Genomic DNA, 18,358 nt, shown 5'->3' with positions numbered 1-18,358 from the left:
GTATATGTACCACATCTTCTTGATCCAGTCATCTATTTTTGGGCATTTGGCTTTGAGATGTGTTAGTGATAACATTTCCTCTCACTCAATAGTGAATGTTTCAGTTAACCATCAGGTTATTCATTTTGACTTTTTTGTGTGTATTCCCATATTAGAGTTGTATATCCTCTCAGTGTAAGACCGCTAAAATTCTTAGCAATTGGGAAGAAGATTAAGTAGCGTCTGTTGCCTACATGGAATTGGTGAGCAAAATCAACTCAAGGAGAAATAGATGTACTGCCTCCATTTCTCCAGAAGTAGTAACTCTTGATCTTCTGTTAGAGAAAATAAAAGGAAGCATTAGTGGGTCATATGGAGTTAGCCTCAACATGAGCTATGTCTAGTGCATTTTGTAACACAACCTCTTCATTAGAGGGGAACTGAAGAAGGGTGAGCAGGGGTGATGAATGGACGGTAACATGGGCCATGCTATTGTGCACTGGGACTGAGTTCCCTAATCTGGTTGGTGAAGGAGCACTTCCTTCCCTTTCTCCCTTGGATTTATACCTAATCCTCCAACAGCAGGGTCTTCTAATCAGTAAGTAGACTTTCTCTGATAGAGGAAAATTATCTTTTTGAGGTGAATTGCTGAAAAGGTAGTCTTCTGTTCCTTGAATTCTAGCACTAGTTTTGACTCAGTATGTGGCCCTTCCAGTCTCTTGCTATTATATACATTAGAGATGGACCAGCCATAAAGCATTTTACATACCCAGTCTATAAGACACCATACCTACTTATATGAGATATAGATATATACTATCTACATGTATTTTAATAGTGTTTAAATACCTGTTTGTTAAAAATGGGAATCTTAGGTAAGAATTCTTAGTGATTTATCCTTTTTCAGAAAATAGTGAATCACAAATGTTTGAAATAGAGACACTGCTATTTGATTTTTAAATCCACTTATTCATTTTTTCATGTCCTCCCTCCCCCACTATGCTGGGTGAAGTATATTTTGAGTTTATAATTAAAAATAATAAGTAAGTTTGTTTTGAGGCAACTTTCTGGAGTGCCCATGCAATTAGTAAGTCATTCCCTCTCCTCCAGGCAAAGTTCTGAAAACCAGCGGAGGAGCTTATCAATGAGAAGGTCAGACCTTCTTAAGTGTGCAAGGAGACTGCTTCAGAAGTCACCCATAGGTGAAGGATTCCTATGAGTCAAATTTTTAATAAAGCTTCCCTCCCTCTTTCATTGGCTGTTTCTGACTGTTTCTCTCTCTCTCTCTTTTTCTCCCCCTCTCCCTCTCTCTCATTCTGCTTTTGTTTAGCTTTTTCACCACAAACAAATTGTCTCTAGTAGAGATTCTAGGAAGATTGCCAGAGTGTAGCCTTCAATTCCATAAAAAGGAAAGATACTAACTAAAAACATATACATGTGCACACAAAGTCTCCCTCACCCTTTTACATGCCTAGTCTCTTACTAAGCTTTTCCCCTTCTTCCCACAAATAGCCCTAAGAGACACAAAATTTGTCTCGGTCACTCTTCCTCCTCTTCCTCTCCTTTCCTCCCCCACTCTCTCATTACTAGCACGTAGCAAATCACACCAGTGTGCTGCCTGTGCCAGGCCACATGGCTTCCCCTGGGCTCCCCATCCCTCCCCTTACAAGCCTGGTGATTTATTGGAGGCACACAGGTTACTGTGTTGGGCAATTATTCCTAGTGACGACACACAGGGAGGCTGAGCAAATCCCAAATATGGCCCTTTCACCCACCCTTCCAAAAACCAAGCATCTTGCACAAGAGTTCATTTATAAGCTGGGTCCTGTGCCTGGACGGTCACCAGTGCTAACTGCTTCGTCTCCGTTTCTTCCAGCTCCTCTACAAGTGACCTCTCCAACTATGACCATGCTTATCTGAGGCGGAGCCCTGACCAGTGTAGTTCCCAGGGGAGCATGGAGAGCCTGGAGCCCAGTGGGGGATACCCACCCTGCCATCTGCTTTCCCCTGCCAAGTCTACCAGCAGCATCGACCAGCTCAGCCACCTCCATAACAAGAGAGACTCAGCTTACAGCTCCTTCTCCACCAGCTCTAGCATTGTAGAGTATCCACCCCCTGGCATCTCCAGCCGGGAGCATTCAGGCTCCATGGACGCCCCTTCTGCTCGAGGTAGCCTCCTAGAAGGGATGAGGCAGGCAGACATTCGCTATGTCAAGACAGTCTATGACCCCCGGAGGGGAGTCTCAGCAGAATATGAAGTGAACTCTTCAGCCCTGCTTCTCCAAGGTAGGGAGGCGCAGGCATCAGCAGATGGTGAAGGCTATGACAAATGGCATAATTTTCCCCGGGGTAAGGGAGCACCACCCCCACCCTGCAACCAGCAGTGCCCCAGTTCCTTGGAAACAGCCACTGACAACCTGCCTCCTAAAGTGGGCGCACCCCTGCCCCCAGCTCGGAGTGACAGTTATGCAGCCTTTCGGCACCGAGAACGACCAAGCTCTTGGTCTAGCCTTGATCAGAAACGGTACTGCCGGCCTCAGGTAAACTCTTCAGGCTCCCTGAAATCTTCCTTCGTGGAGGAACAGCTACATACAGTACTCGAGAAGAGTCCAGAGAATAGCCCTCCAGTGAAGCCCAAACATAATTATACCCAGAAGGCCCAACCTGGCCAACCTCTGCTGCCAACTGGAATCTACCCAGTACCTTCTCTGGAGCCACACTTTGCCCAGGTGCCCCAGTCCTCCGTGAATAGTAATGGTACACTCTATCCTGCTCTGGCCAAGGAGAGTGGATATACAGCCCCTCAGGGAGCTTTCGACAAGATGGCTAGCCTGGATGAGAATGGGAACCAAAATGGATCTAGCAGATCTGGGTTTGCCTTCTACCAGCCATTAGAACATGACCCAGTGTCTCCAGTAGAGAGAAAACTTGAAACTTCAGCCAAATGTGCCCCCTACAAAGTTAATTTCCCTTCAGTGTCCGAAAGTGAAGAAGATACCACCTTGAAGAGACATCTCATACCCCTCCAAGGCAGCAGCCTGCATCCCACTGAAAGAAAGAGCACCCACAGCAACAAACCATATTCTAATCACCACAGCCTTAGTTCTCCTCAGGCACAGGCTTGGCAAGAGGGTGAAGAGAAGAGACCTTCCAGACCCTCAGAACCTTGGGAGGGTGATTTCCAGGAAGACCACAATGCCAACCTCCGGCAGAGGCTGGAGAGAGAAGACTTAGGCCAGAGCCAGTCAAGCAACTTTGGCAGGACCAAGTCCACCTTCTTCTCTCTCCAGAACATTCCTGAGAGCCTAAGAAGGCAGAGCTGCCTGGGGCCAGGAGAGGGAGCCCAGGAGAGCTACACGGAGGGCCCGCCCACCTGTGCAGTCAGTTTGAAGGGAGAGGAAGCTGGAAGGAAAGTTGTGCCTAATCACAGGAGTCATCTGGACAGGCTGGTTTCCTACCCAAAGCCTGAGGGGAGAGCCAATGCCTTGGCCTCTTTCCAGAGTTCAGATACAAGATTTGAAGAGCCACATTCCCCACCCCACCAGCAGACATCTAGTCTGGGCCGAAGGAGACTCAGCTCAGGCGGGACCTTGGTTCTACAGGGCTTTCAATACGGGAAGCCCCACTGCTCTGTGCTGGAGAAGGTGTCCAAGATTGAACAGCGAGAACAAGGGAGCCAGAGACCCCCAAATGTGGGCAGCTCCAACTTCGGTCATCACTACAGGCCCAACAGGACACTCCCAACTTCTACTTCTGGAAATGACTTTGAGGAGACAAAAGCCAATATCCATTTTTCCGAATCCACTGAAACTGTAGGCAGTGGGGAGCAGCACTTCAAAAACGGTGAGCCAAATTTGGAAGAGGTTTCCTGGCAGCCATGTGGTCAGCTGAAGAGAGAAGTGGAGGGAGGCGGAGGCCCCACTCTCCAAGGCAGTGAGCCCCAGAGGCAGGTCGCTCGCCTGCTCCGCAGCCAGAGCACCTTTCAGCTCTTCAGCCAGGGGGAGAGGGAGGCCCTGTGGCAGGACGACAGGCTCTGCATGCCCGAGTCACCGGTGCAGGAAGCTCCCTTCAGCCGCGCCTACCGGAACAGCATTAAGGACGCGCAGTCCCGCGTCCTGGGGGCCACCTCCTTTCGACGCCGGGACCTGGAACCTGGAGTATCCTCGGCTTCCAAGCCCTGGCGGCCACGGCCCGCCTCAGCCCATGTGGGGCTGCGGAGCCTGGAGGCACCGGCCTCTGCCTCCCCGCACACGCCCCGCGAGCGCCACAGTGTGACTCCAGCCGAGGCGGACCCCGGAGGCCGGCCAGTGCTTTCCACTGCCCGGAAGGGGCCGCGCCGGCGTCTGACCCCAGAGCAGAAGAAACGCTCCTACTCGGAGCCGGAGAAGATGAATGAGGTGGGCGTCTCCGAGGAGGCCGAGCTGGCCCCTGTAGGCTCGCAGAGGAAGGGGCTGCGTTTCCTGGAGAATACAGTGGCCGACCGGCGACGCATCTTCGAACACGAAGGCAAGGCCTCCTCTACACTCAGCCTGTCTGGGCCAGAGCTGAAGCAGTTCCAGCAGAGTGCCCTGGCCGACTACATTCAGCGCAAGACCGGCAAGCGGCCTTCTGCCTCAGGCTGTAGCCTCCAGGAGCTGGGGCCCCTGCGTGAGCGCGCCCAGAGCACCTACTTCCAGCCTGGCCCTATGGTGACGGAGGGCCCTGGCCTCGCCCCTGCCTCCAGCCTCTGCTCACTGAGGGAGCCCAGCCTGCAGACCCGCAGGGAGGCTCCCCTAGTGGTGGCCACAATGGGGAATGGGGGGGATCTCCTGCAGACCCCCCGAGATCGCAGCAGCTCTTTTGCTGGTGGTCGCCTAGGGGAATGGCGACGAGGCGACCAAGCCCCGAGGGAGCTGCACAGTAGAGCTAACTATGGTGGACCAAAAGGCACCCAGAGGGTGGACAGGACCCCTGTGGAGCCTTCCTCATGGGGGGCTGCAGATGGGAAGTCCATGAAGTCCATGTCTGCAGAGGACCTGTTGGAGCGCTCAGACGTCTTGGCTGCCCCTGTCCATGTCAGGTCACGGTCATCTCCTATTGTGGACAAGAAACGCCAGGTAAGTGTAGCAGGTGGGTCCTAGTACTATCCTATTGGGGTCTGGAAGCTTTAGTGGGGCATGCCTAACCTCAGGCCATCAGTTTTCCTTTTACATGTAAAACAGTAGCATTTGTTTTTATGAGTATTTTCTTTCTTTCTCAGTGCCCCTGTCAGATGTCCTTACAGATACGTCTATATCCATTATCTACATATCTCCCTATCTGTAGGTAGATAGTTGTATGGGTAGAAACATTTACATTGGTATACATGCATATGTCTACATGTGTACGTGCATTTTTTGTTGTTTTGCTTTTTTAATTCATGGAGTAAAAACTATGGGTCAATTATATTATAAAGATTCAGTTTTGTACCTGTATGTTTCTGTTTGGACTTTTGCATTTACAAAATAGGCAAAATTACTACCTTAGATCATAGTTGATTATTGAGTTCCAGGTCCTCAGCTAAGTATGCTTTACATTTATTATCTCATTAATCCTCACAATAATCCTGTGCAGTATATTTTCTACATCAAACCCATGGCTTTATGACTCCCATCTGAGCCACTTCTGTGCACTATCTAGGTGAGATACTAGGATCAGCCTTTCAAATTCTCATATGAAAGAATTTTCTGATAGTCTCCAAACTGTAAACTGTGAAGTGCTTTCCCCTAGAAATTTCAGGTAGAGCTAGAAATAGAACCTGAGCACTGACTCTCAGGAGTCTATTAATCCTTAGCCCTAATTCCCTGACTAATTCTTAGCCCATCCTCAAGCTTCACTTCCACTGCAGATCGGTAGCCTGGCTCATGCTGCCCTTCCCACATTTGCAGATACTAGGAATTCACATAGATGTTAGCACGGGGAGAGCACCCTCCTGTGCGTGCCCCTTCTCAAATTAACTAATGCTTGTGAGAAGTGAATATGCTGTTAAAGGGAAATTCTTTTGCTTCTAACTTCAGATCTGAGAAAGTTTCTCTTGAAGGAGATGTGATTTGAATCAGGCTGTAAAGCATGGCAGGATGTTGACAAAGGGTTGGGGTTATATGTGTGGGTGGTATTGGAGGAAACAGCTTCAGACAAGGAAAGATTCAGCTGTTGCTGCCTGAGAAGTTTGTATGCTCCTGAAACACACACACAGAGCTTTCGGAGAGACAATATTTCACCATCGTGGGTATTTTCTGTTCAGAAATATTTCCTACCCAATGTAAGCCCACAAGAAAATCTATAGAGGCAATCTTCCATGAGCATTCGATAGACATTTTCCTATTTTCAGAATGAAGAACAGAGCTAATTACTACTCCTTATCCTACCACTAAAACACTTTTAAGATCTGTGTATGTACGTACAATTACAGGTGTTTGATGGGATTCGGTAACTTACTGAATAGCAAAGTAAACATTTATTTCTCTCCTTATGTTTAGTGAAAATAGAAATGCTTAGGTGAAAACAAGCCATCTTCTGTTGTTTATTCCCCACTAAATGTCATTATTCTCCCTGGGAATTGGTTGGATGGCTATCAATGTTATTTTGTCTTCCCCCATAAAACATTTCTCAATCCTGATAAACTGGGAAATAGAGCTAACAAATTAGTGGAATAGAGAAAAGAGCCTTCCACATCCCAATTAAATATATTATTTGAAAAACTTTTTAGAAGGACGACAATTTATAGACCATTATTTAGGCACTCTTGTCAATAAAATGGTACCATATTTGATATTAATTAATTTGGGGAATACGAAACTAAAGGGAGACAATACTTCAAAATGAAATACTTTATGTGCTGCTTTGCTCATAAAAACTTTGAAAGTGAGTTATCATCTTCCCCGCTCCCCCCCCCCCGTTGGAATTGTGCCACGACCGTGTTCTTGAGCTTTAAGCCTTGTCTGCCCTGAGACCTGGTCCATGGAAAGGTCTGTCTGCTCTGTGCATCTAATGCCTACATCCTTCAACTACTTTATTTAGCTCTAATTAAAAACAAAGTCTCCATTTAATTACTGTGATTATTATTTCAACATATTTGTGGTTTTCACTTGAATATAATAAGGAACTTACACCATTAGTGATAAGCTCTAGTGAAAGCACTGAATAAGAATTTTTCTCATCTTTGCTCTAGAGGAAGGACTCAGAAATTAAATGACCATTTAGAGATCTTCTGCCTGAGGTAAACCAAAATATAGAGTCGGTTTTTATGATGCTGGCTCAGTCTGTGGCATCCGAAATAAATGCTACTTGTTCCTGCCAGCCAGATGCTAATAGAGCAGGATTTTACAACCATTTAACAAGGCTCAGCTCCTTTTCAAAAGTCCAATAGTGAAGGCTGTTTCTGCCCCCAAAACCAAGTCAACATGGAAATCAGTTCCTTGGTTTATAAAAATTGATCTTTCTTGGGACTAAATAGTCATGGCAAAAAGCTTCGTCTGCCTGGGGCCTGAGACTACTCATTCTCAGCAGACCTGGGCTTGTTGTTAGCAGACAGGCTTGCTATCCTCTGAAACACAGCTTCCCACTACTTTGTCTTCATTTGAAGGCAAATAAAGTTGCAGAACAATTGGGTATTAGTGATGGAGCTGAAGGGCAAATTCTCGCCTGTTTTCTGCTCTCAAGGAGACCTTGGAAAACAAACTTTAAGTAGGTGGGCCTTACAGAGCTGCAGAAAATACCCAGATGTTTCTGTCCTGTCTTGGAGACAGAAATTTACACCTACTCAATACATAGATCTAGAATACCGCAGAGGTTATAAAGAGAAATCCTTGAAGTAAGAATCCTAGTTGGGAATTTTTCCCCCCAAATACTGTGTTAGAGGTTTCTCTGGTTCTCACTGTATTTTCAGAGACCTTGTTTTCTAAGTTATAACACATTCACCAAATGACAGTATGACAGGTTATTTAGTTGCTGAGGAAATTGTTCAATGCATGAAATCCCACAGTGTTGGAGATATAGGTTTGATTGTTGGATGCAGCTTGTAAATTGTTTTAGCAAGGAGGGGGGGTGCATAAATAACAGAATCAACTTTCCACAAAATGTATAGTTACAAATACATAATAATAAATATGTACTGTGTGCCAGTCATTGTGCAGCTGTATAAATGTAAAATTAATCCTTAAAACTGTCCAAAGAGGTAGATACTATTTCTATCTCTGTATCAGAGGAGGAATCTGAGACACAGAAAGGACAAGAAATTTGCCAGGGTAGTGGGAGCAAGGTTTTGACCCCTTACTGTCTTGAGTACTCAGATCCCTCTTTGAATTAAGAAAGACTAGGGTAGTGGGAGGGAGGCAAGAGTTAAACATCTTATGTATGAAAATTTCATCCAGTGAATTGACTTCATCTTAACATTTATTGATTATTGTTATTTATATTTAAGTATTTTTATACATTTACTATTCCAAAGTAAATAACTAGTTGTCTTCATATTTCAGTGGTCACAGAGATATCAGGACAGCTGAGAACCCAAAGCTAGAGTAAGGGTTGGGATTCAGTAACTTAAGGTTTATAGTTTTAAGTGTGCCTAATGAAAAATAAAAACTGATATGTTATGAAGTCAGTCATCAAGTCAGAGATCATTAACAAAAAAACAAATAGACACTTGCGTGTCTGTTGGTATCACTGTAAACCTGGTATTTCTCCCAGCTACTCCTTTTTCCAAAATTGCCATAAATACTTCACACTTTGTACCATTTTATAGAAAATAAGTTCATCTTTGACAGTGAATATATGTTCAAATCAAAGCAAGTAAATACAACGAAAAATTACCTTCCTTGGGCTTTTACTAGCTCGAAAAGGCATTTTCCATGTGTCTAAATGGTATTTCAATTGACAGGAGATTTAGAGCATTTTCTCACTAGTCTCTTACTGGGTCTAATTTCCTTATTTTACACACACATAATTATCAACTTAAGCTCATAGTGGAATCCAAAGAAAATAATAGACTGAGAAAATATAAACATTACTGGGTTGGGAGTTTAAGGGGGACCTAAAAACTTTCCAATTAATTATTGGCAAAAATGAATGTTGTGTCAACAGAAAGGACAAAATGAGGAAAGACTTTAAAATGACTGTAAGGTTTCCCGGAGAGAAGTCCATTCTCTTTGAGCAAATCAGGGACACAGGAGATTCCTTTTTCTCAAAACAATGAAGTCTGATTGCATCCAGTCCAACCACCACTTACCTGTTAAAATTCCAAAGAAAGATCTTGGGCTTTGAAGCAATTATGGTTTGAACCCTAGCTCCTCCCACTTATTTAACTGTGGGTAAGATACTTCTCTGAGCTGTAATCACTTTCCCTCTCTGCACTGTTGTAGAGATTAAATTACAGAAGAAATGTGAGATGCCTACAGCAACTCCAGGCACATAATTTGAGGATTGCAGGTTACTTCTCAGTGTCTGGCACATAATAAACACCCAAAAGAGGATAGTTGCAATTACTAATAATCATGTTTTTGTTTCTTCTTGGGCTCTACTGCCACCTTTGGCTCTTTGCATTACCTCCACTGCTGACTGGGGTAGGTAGGGTATGGGGAAGAAAAGAGAAAGGAAGGGTCCTCCCTGGTGGTGCAAGGGGTTAAGACGCAACCTATGAAGCTGTCCGTAGCCACTGCAGCACAAGTTCAATCCCCGGCCAAGGAGCAACCGACATGGTGCAGCAGACCTCTCCTGACTCGCCCACTGCTCCCCTCAGCAGTGTATTTCAGTCAATCTGCCTGTTCTGTTTCCCACTCTGTCTCTAGTGAATCCTCTCACCCCCTGCACCTCTGGCCTGTACCCAAGTTCTTGTATTCATAAATAAATAAATATTAAACAAAAAAAAGAGAGAGAGAAAGGAATGGAAAGCAATTAGCCCTTTAGACAGAGTAAGTGGTGGAATACGTTGCTGAAATTAAGTATAGGGTTTTTTTTATAGCTACATGTATTTTCTGTTTTCGTATCTCCTATTGTCATAAGTAATTGAGATTTAACTGTATTATTGTCACTAATCATCATTGTCTTTTATTAGGGATCTGCTCACATGGCCCAAATTTCACATTATCAAAAATTGAACTAAGACTCTTTCAGGACAGGCACGCACGCACGTACGTGCACACACACACCCTTATTTAAAAAAAATAATGATTACCCTGAGGAGTCCGAGTTGTTAATATCACATGTGAGGGAAATGTTTTTCCCAGAGGAACTATATTTCAACCTGATTACAAGTCAAATTCATATCTTCTTTCATTATAACTCAGAACATTTGAAATTTTGCTATATTCAGTAGTCTGTGCTTTTCCCACCATCTCCCATAGTCCCCTGTTGCTGTTTTAGAAGATTGGTCTTTTGAATTAATTTTCACTTTAAGTATAGTATTGTTTTGAACCATGGAGATAATTGTTATGAGACTTACTGCCTAGAAGATGTCCTGTGAGAAGAGACACCAGTGAGACTAACTACCTCTGCCACTTGTGACCTAGTAACCTCTTTGGGACTTTCTCATCGAAGCAGAGGGGTTAACAGGACTTCCTGAGACTTTGAGAATGAAACAAGATCATATGTAAGAGTACCATGTGGTACCTGACAATAAAGTATAGACCTCCAATAAATATTTGTTATCCTCCCTACCCCTTGGTAAATTTATTATTTTTTTTAAAGGTTTCTAGGAAGTTTCCTTACTCATTTTTTTAAAAGGATTTATTTATTTATTTATACAAGCACTGGGTACAGTCAGAAGCGCAGGAAGGTGAGAGAATTCACCAGAGCCAGAGCGGGGAGCAGAGCAGGCAGAAGGACCGAAGTACACTGCTGAGGGGAGCAGCGGGCGGCAGGAGAGGTCTCCGGGGAGCAGCCGGGGATCAAACCGGCGCTGCAGAGGCTCTGGGCAGCTTCGCAACCTAGCGCTCAACCACTGAGCCACCGGGGAGGCCCCTCCTTGGTAAATTTAAATGCCTATTTGTTGGTATTAATGTTCTGCCTTTCTTATGTTTCAAGGATGTGCTTTTAGGGGAAGACAATGGCTTTGGTTTTCTGAAGGATCCATGTTGTTTGGCTGACTCCGGATCTAGGTATGTGTATTTACAATGCCACTCCCCTTAGGAATGCTGTGGGACTTAGTTGCTTTTGTTCCTTCTACAAGAAATTGAAATGTGCTGTTGTGATATTTCACATTATTATGTGCTGCTTTTTCAATTTGTCTAGGCTGTCGGGAACTTTTATTTTTCATTTACTGATGACTTTAAGAACAATACTTACTCAAGATAGGTTTTGAATGTGAGCTGTTTTAGCATCAGCTAATGTCCATATTATTCACAGGTGTGTCCTGTGACTCTTACACGTGGGGCCCCTCTTGTGTGGCTGCTCTCTACCAGTTCTGTGCACAGGGAATCGGGTCTGGTGACTGAAGCACTAGAGGAAGAATAGCCTTTCATGAACAACCTCACAAAGCAAGCAAACCACAGAAAGCAAAAAATAAAGCTCCAGTCTCATAATTTTTTTGGCACTTAGGGAGAGAAAGTCATTTTTTTAGAGATTACCATCAAAATAATTTCTCTTAAATAGAAAAATGTCATAGATCATTTTATAGAATTTCAATTTTTGAATTATTTGCATGGACCTTAATTTGGTCTCACTTGTTTATTTTTGCTTGTGTTCCTTTGCTTTTGGTGTCATATCCAAAAAAATAATTACTTACCACTTGTTTTCTTCTAGAAATTTTATGGTTTCAGGCCTGACATTCAAGTCTTTTAATCCATTTTGAGTAGATTTGGGAGCATTGTGTAAGATAGTCAAATTTCATTCTTTTACATATGGCTATTCATTTTTCCCAATACCGTTTATTGAAGAACTATTTCCCATTGTTTATTCTTGTGTCCTTTGCCCTAAATTAATTGACATAATAGATGCTTAGGTTTATTCTGGGCTTTCTGTTCTGTTCTGAGTGTTTTTATACCAATATACTTGTTTTGATTACTATAGCTTTGTAATGTAGTTTGAAGCCAGGAATTACGATGCCTGCAATTTTATCCTTTCTCAAGATAACTTTGACCATTCATAGTCTTTAGTGGTTTCATACAAATTTTAGAATTGTGTTGTAGTTCTCTGAAAGATTCCATTGGAATTTTGATAGGGGTTGCATTGATTCTGTAAATTCTTTGGGTATGGACATTTTAAAAATAATAATCTAGTGCTTGATGGAAAGACATTATATGTCATTATATGTGTTATCTTCCAATTTCTTTCATCAGAGTCTTATCATTTTTACCACCTTGGTTAAACTTATTCCTCAGTATTTTATTCTTTTTGATACAATTGTAAAAGGATTTTTTTTTAATTTCTTTTTTTGCACATTTGTTCCTAGGGTATAGAAATGCAATGATTTTTGTATATTGATTTTGTATCCTACAACTTCATTGAATTCATTTATTCCATAGGTTTTGGTGGAGTCTTTAGGATTTTCTATATATGCTATCATGTTTACCTTCCATGTATTTTCAAACCAGTTTTTCTATTTTTCCTTAATTTTTAAATATTTCAATCATTGCTATAATTTCTACATTCACTTTCTTAATAATACAGGCACTTAGAAGCAATCAGTGCGACTAGGAAGTGGGTATTAAGTTCTATAACTTTACTGACATGTGCATCCTTCCACAATTTGTGCTCTTGCTCCTGTAGTTATGCCTAAAGTAAAGGAAGTATTCAAAGTGAGACTGAGGACTTTGGTTAGTTTGGATTCATTAATGAAAAGCTAGAGACAGGGAAAATTTAACAATGAACTAAGTGCTGCTGAAAGACAACTGGTTTGAAATCAAAGATGAGACTGAACTGAACAACAAAAAATCAAATAACTCGATTACAAGAAGGATGTGAGTAGATTTTCTACAAATATAGTCAACAAGCATATGCCTCTCACACTGTATTATAAAAGGGACTCAAACAAAATCTTTATTGCCCTATTCTTTGTTCTTGGAAAATATAAAATAATCACTAAGGAGAAGCATTCTTTTTTTTTTTTTTAAGATTTATTTATTTATTTGTTTGTTTGGTTTTTTTTTTTTTAAATAATAAATTTTATTTTTATATTCCCCATACAATTGCAGCCCCCCCATTCTGACCCCAATCCCTCCCCTCCCACCCCCGCCCCCCTAAAAGTGTCTCTGGTTCATAGTTTTTTGTTGATTTTGATTTTCACTTTCTTATAATTATTCATTTTCCTGGTCCCTTATTTAAGTTTTCTAGATTCCTGCTATGAGTGAGACCATCCGGTATTTTTCTTTTTCTTTCTGGCTTATTTCGCTGAGCATGATCCCTTCCAGCGCCATCCATGTTGCTGCAAATTGCATGTGTTTATCTTTTTTGAATGCTGAGTAATATTCCATGGTATATATGTACCACATCTTCTTGATCCAGTCATCTATTTTTGGGCATTTGGGTTGTTTCCAAAGCTTAGCTATTGTAAACAGTGCTGCTATAAACATAGGGGTGCAGGTGTTCTTTGGAATTGATGTTTCTGTGTCCTTTGGGTAAATACCTAGGAGTGGAATTGCTGGATCATATGGAAGCTCTATGTTTAGTAGGTCCAGAAATCTCCACACAGCTCTCCACAGTGGTTGGACCAGTTTGCACTCCCACCAACAGTGCAGGAGAGTTCCTTTTTCTCCACACCCTCGCCAACATTTGTTGTTGCTAGTTTTTTTCATATGTGCCATTCTCACTGGTGTAAGATGGTATCTCATGGTAGTTTTGATTTGCATTTCCCTGATGACAAGTGATGTTGAACATTTTTTCATATGCCTGTTGGCCATTTGCATTTCCTCTTCAGAGAAGTTTCTTTTTAGCTCTTCTGCCCATTTTTTGATTGGATTATTTTCTTTGTTGTTGTTGAATCTCATCAGCTCTTTGCAGATTTTTGTGATCAGTCCTTTATCATTAGTGTTGTGTGCAAAAATGTAGGAGAAGCATTCTTAACCCAACTAAGCATTTAACTAAAACATTGCCTTCAAAAATACAGTTTCTACAAACTGATAAGATTGTACAAAATTTCTACAAATTGATAAAATAAAATCATCATGTCAAAGTATATTGGGCTAGATATTTAAAGAGTAAGTGTTGTACTATTTTGTTGTATGTTTTAATGATGTCTCAGTAAATACAGAGCCTTAAAATAAACTAAAGTTACTCAAACTAGTCACTAAAACATCAGATTCCAGTTGACTCCATCTCCTATTTGTGAGGATGCAGAGTTTAAAAATAGCTCATGTCCTATGTCTCTAAAGAGCTGTTAGGCAGAAGAGACATTGTTTGTTCAACAGACATTTACTGAGAGCTACTTTGTGCTGGGTGCCAAGGATGCCAAAATGAGCAAGACGTGGAAGTAAAAGAACCCCCAGTGAATCTCCTGCACCTGGGCTTCCTGTGTACCCATTTGGGAGCCCACCAAGAAATACAGAGCAGCCAAGCTTAGATACTCGGAGGTTCCTAGTAAAGAAACCATCTCTGAATGAAAGGGGTCTAGGGCATGGGAAGAAGCATTTCATCTAAAAGAAAAATGAGCCTTTAATCACGTACATTTATAATTAAAAAAATAATGACACAAGGGGAGTTAGTTTGGTTCTTTGTGGTCTTTTCCTTCCATATACTGTATGAAAGGATTTGCCTGGACATGGAGGATTTGTCTGGCACAGAGGATTTTGTGGCCGGTCTATGCAAAACTCTGAACTGGACTGAGCCACAGCTTCCTGAGATTGGGATCTATAAAACGAAAAAGTGCCATCTGTGCTCCAGATTCACTTGCAGACTAGTCGGGGAGCTACAGATGTGGAGTTTACAACCGATGGCGATTTGCTAGAGAATTTCTGTCCTCACATTAACTCCTGCATGGCAGGAAAGCAGTGCCACAGATTTCTGTTTTCTTTCTTTTGTTCTCCTTCTAAGACACAATAACAAAAGCATTAGAAACTGTTGGGTTTGTCTTTGGGGCCTAGAGGATACCTATTTAAATTAACATGCACCCTGTTTGCCCATTATTGTCCATTTTTTTCTCCAGAGGTGACTGCTTATTGGTTCTTCGGTGACACTCTCCCTCTACTTTTTGCTTTCCATTTTAAGAAATGAAAACACTAGGAGACTAAGAGAAAGTTGTAAATAAAACCTTCAAATTCAGCAGCCCACGCAAATGCTTTCCAAACAGACCTCCCCCAGGGGATCACACTGGGAGAGGAAGCAGCATTCTTTCTCCCCAGAGTCAGAGGCTGGTTCCCAAAGTAGTGCTAGAAGAGCAGGAGAAAGTACCTACTTGTCCCTATATCCTGAGCCTGCCCTCAGAAGCCACTCTGTGTGGGAGGTAGGTGGTCAGAGATGGCTAATAAAAGGAAATGCCTTATGACCTCAGACTTGCCACGTGACATTTTCCTGTAGGAATTTATGCCTGACTGGTATTTTATTTAAACTTCACTGCGTGTGTGAGCAGCCAGAGGGAGGCAGTGTGCAGAGTGTGGGGTTCTGCCCATCAAATGCATTTCATTCCCATGAAATGATCCTTGTGCTTTGCATGTGCTCCTTTCTTCAGAACTATGTTTGCATCTTCCTGCAGGTCATTCAGTTGTTCAGAAAGAGGCCGAGAAGAAACGCCTTTGCTCAAGCACCATCCCAGCCCTCGCTATTGCTCAAGCACCATCCCAGCCCTCGGTGGTTTAGGCTGCAAAGCAGCTGGTGGTTCCTCAGTTCACCCCGAATGTCCTGGACCCCTGGACCATCAGAGGGAAGCCAGCAAAACACCTTGCCCCCGGCCCCTGCCCACAGGAATGCAAGGGCAGCTCACAGACACCAGGGCTATACCACTAACCCCACTCAGCCCAGCTCTGCCTGCCCCTGTTCCCTCTGGCTACTGCTTAGCAGCTGCTGCCAATCCACCAACTGGAAGGGATGGTGAAGTGAGGCAACAACCTCTTCTGCCCCCCACCCCTGCAGTAACCCACAGAAGCAACAGTCACAGCCTGGCCCAACCTCCCAGCCCAAGAGGCCCTGAGCCCAACAGCCCAGACCATGGCATAGAAGAAGCAAGGAGGAAGTTCTCCCTGCCTCAGCGGCCTCCACCCACTCGGGTGAAGTGGGCCCACACTGTCAGAGAGGATAGCCTCCCCGAGGAATCCCCAGCGCCTGCGTTTGCAAACCAGAAGCACTCTATGAAACAGCAGTATCTTCCAAGTTCAAGCAGCACTTCCGAGCCAGAGACACCTATTGGGGCCTTGAGCACACCAGGAAGGATCTCTCTCCGAATATCTGAATCGGTCCTGCAGGCCTCCCCACCACCCAGGGAAGACTATGATGATGAGGTGTTTCTGAAGGACTTGCACCCAAATGCTACTTCCAGCCCCACATTTGAAGCTCTTCCCCCACCCCCACCCCCACCCCCACCGAGCCAGGAAACTCTGGTGAATACTGTGGATGACTTTCCTCCACCTCCTCCCCAAGCTTTGTATGAGGCCCAGCTGGACAGCGAGGATTACAGGGGGTCCCAGATCAGGTGAGTGGGCAGACTCTGAGTAGGCTGAGCCTTCATCTGCAGAGCAAAAGCTTTCCCCTCCATAATATGAGATTTCACATTCCGATCCTCCTCTTGGCCCACAGTCTGGAGTGGAGGATTCTTACATAAGCTTAGCTCATGAGACAGGTGGAACTGGTTCATTTGTTTACTGTGGGTGGTCGCTATACTAATAGTCATGGGGTGAGAGAGAAGATAAAACCCTAAATAAATCCAAGAGACACAGCTCACGTCTATGGACATAAGTTCAAAGGGTACAAAAAAATAACATCCCTCTTCCTGCCTGAGTGCTGAATCAATTAAGAAATAAGACAAGAAGGAGACATATAGAGTACAAAAATACCACTTCTACTACTGGTAGAATATTGGAAGAATGTGGTCAGACCTTGTCCATGGGAGGAATAGAGGAGAACCAAAGGTCAGTGATGTTTAGGGAGGAAACTCTTGTTGGAAGCCAGAAGAATGGGAAAGAAGCATTTCCCAACAGTGCTCCCCAGGGCAAGTGACTGTTCACAACACACACACACAAAAAAAAAAAAAAAAAAGTATTGCTTGACATCACCTTTGTGGTAAGTTCCTCTAAATGCCACAAGAGTGATTTTCCACCACTGCCCACTATTGAGCAGGATCTTTCAGAAAGCTCTGGAATCTACAAATAATCCTCATTAAAAATTCACACAACTTCCCTTTGATTAACAAGTGGGCTCAGTTGAAGGCCCCTAAGACCTTCAATTTAGGGGGGATAATAACCTCAGAAATGTGACTATCTTGCCCCACTTCCGACATAGAAAGGTACAATCTTAATGTAGAAAACTTCGCCCTCTCATCTTCATCCTCCACTGACTCTTCTCTTAAACCCCTCTCTCTCTGTGTTAATACCCCTACCAGCTCCAGCAAATCTGCCAACGTGACAGTTGCCAAGGAAAAGCCCATGGCTGATGCAGCCCACTTGGATGGTGCTCAGATATTGGCCTCCAGATCCCAAACTTCTGTAAGGGGCCCAGAGTTCAGAGAGACCAACCCATCTTCCACCACAGATGCTGCGCCTCAGCTTGCAGGGTCTCTTGTCAAGGAGCCAACCCCAGGGAAGTCACTTCCCATCCAGACTCCAAGCCTGAGCCATGATCCAGTCAATGGGACTCAGGGTTTAGAAAAGAATGCCAGCTTGGGTTCTCAGAAAACCTCGGAAGACATCAGAACAGAGACTCTGGCCAAGGAAATTGTCCACCAAGACAAATCTCTGGCAAATATTTTGGATCCAGACTCCAGAAGGAAGACAACCATGGACCTGATGGAAGGTTTGTTTCCCCGAGATGTTAACTTGCAGAAGGAAAGCAGCATAAAGAGGAAGGCCATTCAGAGACCTGTGGACTGCCCAGGGTATGAAGGCAAGAGGTAAGTCCCTGGTAATGTCCCCTAAGAGACACCTGCACTCCTTTCATGGAGGAGATAAGTCTAGGAATATTTATCTGTTCTCTTCCTGCTTCGAAAGATTCTGACCTGAGAATGACATTCCATTTCAGCTTTAGGGGAATAGCTCTGAGGAGTAGGTGTGAGCCAGACCCCGAGTTTCCAGGCACTTGACCAATAACAAAAGTCGTAGTAATAGTAACAACTGCTATTAATATCTATTGTTTTTGTCTTTTGGGTCCAGCATTATACTCATTCCCTTATATAAAACATTTCATCTGTACAAGAACCTTCTGAACTAGCTACCAGTTTTATCTCCATTTTACATTTGAAACTGAAGCACAGGGAAATCAGAACTGTGCCCAACCAGGTCACAGACGC

At 43.5% G+C, this 18,358-nt stretch overlaps 1 protein-coding gene across 1 annotated transcript in view; it reads left to right on the top strand.

The window, feature by feature from the left end:
* SHROOM3 (shroom family member 3) overlaps positions 1-18,358 on the top strand; it is a gene marked incomplete at its 3' end in the record, with an annotated part of 298,853 nt that overhangs the window by 262,006 nt on the left and 18,489 nt on the right. Inside the window, exons 5-8 of the mRNA XM_084234121.1 lie at positions 1,856-5,075; positions 11,017-11,090; positions 15,617-16,549; positions 17,456-17,962. Of these exons, the coding sequence (XP_084090247.1) occupies positions 1,856-5,075; positions 11,017-11,090; positions 15,617-16,549; positions 17,456-17,962 (4,734 nt within the window). The remainder of the gene's footprint in view (positions 1-1,855; positions 5,076-11,016; positions 11,091-15,616; positions 16,550-17,455; positions 17,963-18,358) is intronic.

This window comes from Talpa europaea (genome assembly GCF_964194135.1).
Source record: "Talpa europaea genome assembly, chromosome: 5".
NCBI lineage: Eukaryota > Metazoa > Chordata > Mammalia > Eulipotyphla > Talpidae > Talpa > Talpa europaea.
Note: the sequence above shows the minus strand (reverse complement) of the source record. Positions and strands in the feature narration are given on the sequence as shown.